At 46.5% G+C, this 6,000-nt stretch overlaps 1 protein-coding gene across 1 annotated transcript in view; it reads right to left on the reverse strand.

Annotated features, from left to right (window-relative positions):
- The window catches only part of LEMD3 (LEM domain containing 3), a 68,032-nt gene extending 63,343 nt beyond the window's left edge, over positions 1-4,689 (reverse strand). The window contains exon 1 of the mRNA XM_081249226.1: positions 2,368-4,689. Within this exon, the coding sequence (XP_081105352.1) occupies positions 2,368-4,321 (1,954 nt within the window). The 5' untranslated portion in view covers positions 4,322-4,689. The remainder of the gene's footprint in view (positions 1-2,367) is intronic.
- Positions 4,690-6,000: the final 1,311 nt, after the last annotated feature.

The raw sequence follows: 6,000 nt of genomic DNA on the forward strand, positions 1-6,000 counted from the left end.
TTAACTATTTCTCTTTACATATATACTGTAGTTTACCAGGAATATAACAAATTTTATCTAAACTTCTGAATATCACTTTGAACTTCTTTACCAACTATCTCATTTGATCCTCACAACAACCCGATAGACAGCAGAAATTATTACTCCCATTTAGTCTATAAGAATGAGGCTCAGAAGTTAACTTGACTAAGGTCATTTTGACAAGTCCTAGGACCCAGATCCTTTACCTCTCAGCCACTGTTCTTTCCATCACCCAAGCTACCTCATATTTACCATTTATTAAAGTGCAAACCACTTTATAATTTCCTTCCTTCCACAATGGTGGAAGTGGGGAGGGCAGGTACCTAAGCCCTAGCAATCCTATCCCTTTCTATTCCATTTGAAAGTTTAGTACGTAAGAGAATATTAGCCATTCCTCTTAAGAGTGACAAGAAAGATGTGACAAGTCACCTTAGTTGAGACCTGTGCACATCAGTAATTCTGTATGAAATCCTACCAAGTATTCAATTATTTTCTTAATTCTAATAAAAGTATCCTCTTATTTAGAAAGCTCTCTATAAACAATACCCAAAGTAGTATGGGCTTAACAGTTGAAAAAAATCTGAAACCAAATCTTAGTCCTATCACTCACTAGCTGTTCAACTGTGGGTACATTTCTTAACTTCTTTGAGTCTCACTGTCCTCATCTCTAGAGTGACGATGACACCATCTACCTCTGTGAGTTGGGCAGATTGAGTGATAATATGTGCAAAGCCTTTAGTTCTTAGAAAAGGGCCAGAACACACCAGGTTCTGTTGGAGAAACAAACATGCAGGAAGGCACTGCTCATGGGTAATGTCATTTATGTGAACTTTACTACTGTAACTTCTAGTGTGACCTTATTTCTTGTCTCTCTCCAATATCTGGGGCAGGATACAATATATCACTCTTGCTCCCAGGGTACCAATTTCAGCCCTCTTCTAAATCCTTCTAAATCCTCTAGTTAAGGAATATCATAATCTATTATTTGACTATCTTAGAATTGGCCATACCAAACCAAAGCTTACACTATTTTCACTCCACTCTTTAAGTCTGCTAACTGCATCATTCACTATTTTGAAATAAAATAAGAGTAAGCCAATTTTATAAATACAAATCATGATACAGCGAGTTCATGTTGGGTGAAAAGGGCAGGAAGTTTCAGGGGGCAGGGGGAGGGGAGAAGGACCTAACATTGAGAAATTATGTATTCAGCAGTCCATCATGCACTAAATTTACTTTCTCTCTTTTAATCTTCCCAGGCATCATTCTAATCAAGATTAGCATCATTTTACAGATTTTGCAAGGGAAGCTTAAACTCTGGCTCATTCCCCCTTGCTCAAGGTACTATAACCTACAGGAAGGCTCTTGCTCAACTCAAGGCCTTTCCTCCTCCTCTTGTAATCTCTGCCCAGAATGCTCTCCTGTCTCCTACAAGGCCGTCGCCTTCTCCTGCTTCAGGGCTCACTTCAAATAGTTCCTACTCTACCTCTAAAGTTGAATACACCAATTACTCCATCCTTATTTCCTTCATAGAGCACAAAACCATCAGTATTCATCTTCTTCCTGTGTTGAAGGACAGCACAGATGATGCTGGCTTAATGAATGAGTGAACACACCTGCCTACAGACATTTAGCAAGTAAAAGGCAGGGCCTGGAGACCAATCCAGATTAATCTAACTGCAAACCCCTGCAGTTCCCTACCACTATTTTTTTTCACTGGTGGAAGGGGAGGTGCTTCGGGCTGGGAAATCAATGTAGAGGTATGCCTTCCTACTTTCTATCTGTATTCATTCACTTTTAAAAAATTACACAACTACCTACACATATACTTAATACTACAAAACATTTAACCAGAATTTCAAGAGATCTTACACTGACTTTTAGAACCACAACTCAATTTGGGAAAACAAAAACAAACAAACAAAAAACCCACTGCATATATGATGCCCCTGAACAATCAAAATACCTCCAAACTGTTGAGTAATTGGATTGGCATCTCCACATATGGTTATTTAAGGCCAAAAGAAAATTTAAGTCACATGTATAAATAAATGCATTTTACTAACAGACTTGCTTGTAATATTTTGTTCTTTTATAAGATGTTCTGAATTTCCCAATACTTCATACAGAAAAATCTTAAAACCAGCCATCGGATTATCATTCTTATCATGGTAATCATGTTCTTTCTTAAAGAAAGATGATACGAATGCACTCTATCTGTTGTGTTTCACTATTAAACCATGTTCTTGCAGACAGAAGTCACCTCGGGTAAAACGCCCAGTGCGGTGAGAGCCGACCACTAACAACATTCCCTTTGTTGCCTTCCCCACGGGGTTTAATACTTACTGCTAAGTCCTCCATCCTCGGAGACTCCTGTCCCTCTCATTCCTAGGTAAGTCAGTCCCAATATGAGGAAAAATAGGCAGGCAGCAGTTAAGAGAAACATCGACAAGTAGTGGGCACTGAAACCCCCAGTTGGGGACACCTCCTCCCGTTTAAATTGCTGAAGAAGTTCCTCCTCAGGTTCGGAAAGCTTCGGTTTGTTATATGTGTTCTTCAGGTAGGTATGATTGGAGCCCGTATGATTGGAGTGATTGATCCTGAGTGAACTAGGGGCGGCCACCGCCGCACTGGGAGGGAGGCTGTTGGAAAAAATCCTGGGGGAGTCCACGCCGAAGGCCACACCGCCGATATGATTATTAGTTTTAAGAAGGGAGCCTGTGGACGAATCCAAGGTTGAGTCCACGTCCGCGAGCGGTGGCTGCAGGAGAGGGGCTAGTTTCTTAGCGTTAACGCGGTATCTAGGAATGGGGTTGGAGTCCGGGGGATCAAACCCTCCTCCCTGCTCCGCTGCCGCCGCCGCCGCCGCCGACTCTTCGACGTTTCGGCTCTTGTCTAGACTCCCGGCGGCCGCCGCCCTGTCATTCATCGCGATTCCTCCCCCTCCCTGAACTGAGGTCTCCAGTCGGCCGCCGGCCGATTTCGCAGGCAGGAGAGAGAGAGGCTTACTATGGCCCCGCCTGGGCCGATGCCGGGAAAGGGAGTCGTCCTTCAATACCTGTCGGCTGGAGGCCACGTCGTCGTCCTCCTCTTCTTCCGAGTCCGAATAGTTCTCCAGGCAGCTGTATGGGAGAAGCCGGCTGCCATTCACGGTCCGGCCGGTCCACAGCGGCTCCTCGGCCTCCGGGTCCCTATCCTCGCCGTCCTCTCCCTCCTGCTCCCCGTCGTCCGCCGCCCCATCTCTCCCCGACGGGCTCTGCAGCTCGGCAGCCGCCGGCCTCCTGGTCCCCCACCACGAGTGGGGCTTCCTCCGCTCGGCCGAGTTGCTGTTAGTCACCTCGCTAGAGGCCAGGGGCGCCGACGTCGGTTTGAGCCCGCGATACTGGAGCGGAGCCCGGTCTTTCCTCCCGCCGCCGCCGCCGCCGCTGCCGCCGCCGCCGCCCCCGCCGCCGCCGGCCTGGTCCCGGGGACTGGCCTCCACGTCCGACTCGTCCGAGCTGAAGCCCAGCAGTACTTTGCTGCCAGCCGTGGGGACGGCCGAGGAGCCCCCGGGCCCTCCCAAGGGGCTCTCCGGGCCAGAAGCCGAGATCCGGCCCAGGCCCCCAGGAGTCCGTAAGTAGGAGAGGTCGCCTGAGACCTGCCGGACCCCCATCCCCACGGCCGCCGCCGCTGCTCCCGCGGCGGCGACCGTGGCGGTTGCCGTGTTATTGTTATTACTGTTCCGCGTCTTGGTGCTGCGGCCCCCGGACCGGTGCTGCTGCTGCTCTTCCTCTCGAAGCTTCTTCAGCTTCTTGAGGTAGACCGGGCGGGTGCTCTCCGTCACTGGGCCAGGAGATAGGCCGTAACGGCGGAGCTGAGAGAAAAGCTCCTCATCCGAGAGCTGTTGAGGCGCCGAAGCCGCTGCTGCCGCCATTTTCTCTCCAGGGTGTTTTACAAGCTCCGCGCTACCGGAAGTGACGCGCCGCCCTAGACCCTGAACTAGACCGGACTGCGTCGCCCTCCCAAGCGCCACTGGCGCCTTGGCCAATGGGAGGCGCGGGAGGAGCTCACCTGAGCGGGAAAGGGCCACCTGAGTCGCGCGCGGCAGAGACTTCTGCGCTTTCACCTCGGGGTGCCAGCGCCTTCTTCCCCTCCCATTCTGCCACCTTCTCCGGCTGTTCTCCGCCCTGCCCTTCCCAGCGCCTCTCCCGGGAACTGCCTCTTGCCAAACCACACCTTGACCTCTTCTTCCCAGGTTCCTGCCACCGGGCAGTAATATTGAAGGGAAAAACTGAAGTTCATGGCAGTGGTTTTCTTTCATCTTGATTACCGCTGCCAAGGGGAGCTTAGAGACTTAAAGAAATCTTGATTGCCAGACGACTGGTAATTTCCCTGACTCCTGGTTCCCTCTTTTCGCTTTGTCTTTCCGACTGACTTACCAAAAAAAAAAGTGAGTTACTCTCGCTGCTCATTTGAGAAGCCTCTCCTCTAACATTCCAAGGAAAAGGTAGAGTAAGCCAGCCCCTATACAGTTTTCTTGAAGAGTAATGGCTATTCGTTCCCTAGTTAGTTGTAAGGTATTATCGTTTTTCCCCTTTTAAAATCTGATAACCTTGATAGGTCGTTGTTTTTGGAATTGAAAGAGCCAATCACATTATATGACTGAAAAAAAAGAGAACGTGCCATCCTGCTTATTTCCTTCTTAAGACCTTTCCAACCTATAGTTATTTATTTATTTATTGTTAATGAGTATTTTTATGCATTTGTTTTCCTATTTTTTAATTTATTTATTGTCTTATCCCTTTGAACTGTAAGCTTTATGAGCAGAGGAACCTTGCTTCACCCCTTTAGTGCCTGACACTTCAGGAACGTTCAGTAAACGTTTGTTGAACTAATTAATGAATTGCAAAGCTAGGATAGTGTGAGATGAATATTTTGACATGGGAGTAGTGAGAGATGAAGAGGAGAAACCTTCACACACAGTCAAAAAAACAGAAACGATTAAGACCTGGATATCCGACCCCCTCATTTATAGACTAGGAAATGAATCTCAGATGAAGTTTTCCCAGTTTGGTAAAGATTGCTCATTTATAGACTGGGAAATGAATCTCAGATGAAATTTTCCCAGTTTGGTAAAAATCGCTTCCCTTTTCCTCCAACACTGGCAGAGCTGACACTTCTTGAATACTTAAACCCTAGCAGCTACATGGCAGCACCTAGCACAATATCTGGCACGCTATGATAATTTTTGTCAAATAAATTATTTTGCCCTATTACATTATACACATCTGAATGGAAAAATATGTTAGTCAAAAGCATAGATACTAGCTTTTCAACATCCTGAATCCAACAGCAGAATAATACTCAGTAACCTGAACTTTTGACTTTTGACTTTTCTTAGCAAAAGCTTGCTGTCTCCTCAAAAATACTCTTACGTGGATGGGCACTTCCTTGTCCTTTATCAGAGGACTTTAAAATCTACAAATATTCCTGAATTCTAGGACTGTTAAGTACTTTAAAAAGTGCTTGACATAGAAAATTTTAGCCACTACGATGATAATGACCCCAAATTTATTACCATAATTGTCTCGGTGGGGAATCAAATGATTACAAACGTATTAGACCTGTGTCTCAGGATAGCAGAGGAGTTAAGCTGTGAGTCTGAAGTTAAGCAAAACTGGATGGGGACCCAGCCCTGTCGCTTACTTTCAACATTTGTTCCACACCCTACTGGCTCTCCAGGTAGGAATCATAGAAGTCAGCCTCTGATTTTCAGAAATCTTTTGATATCCTATAAGGATTTGCAGACCATTTATATTTCTGCCTGTGACTTAGGGCAAGTTATTTAATCTTTCTGAGCCTTAGTTTCTATATAAACAAAAGAGATGATGAACCTTCCTCAGAAGGCTTTTTTTTTTTTTTTTTTTTTTTTTGCGGTACGCGGGCCTCTCACTGTTGTGGCCTCTCCCGCTGCGGAGCACAGGCTCCAGACGCGTAGGC

Source organism: Mesoplodon bidens (assembly GCF_964165515.1).
Source record: "Mesoplodon bidens genome assembly, chromosome: 11".
NCBI classification, from domain to species: domain Eukaryota; kingdom Metazoa; phylum Chordata; class Mammalia; order Artiodactyla; family Ziphiidae; genus Mesoplodon; species Mesoplodon bidens.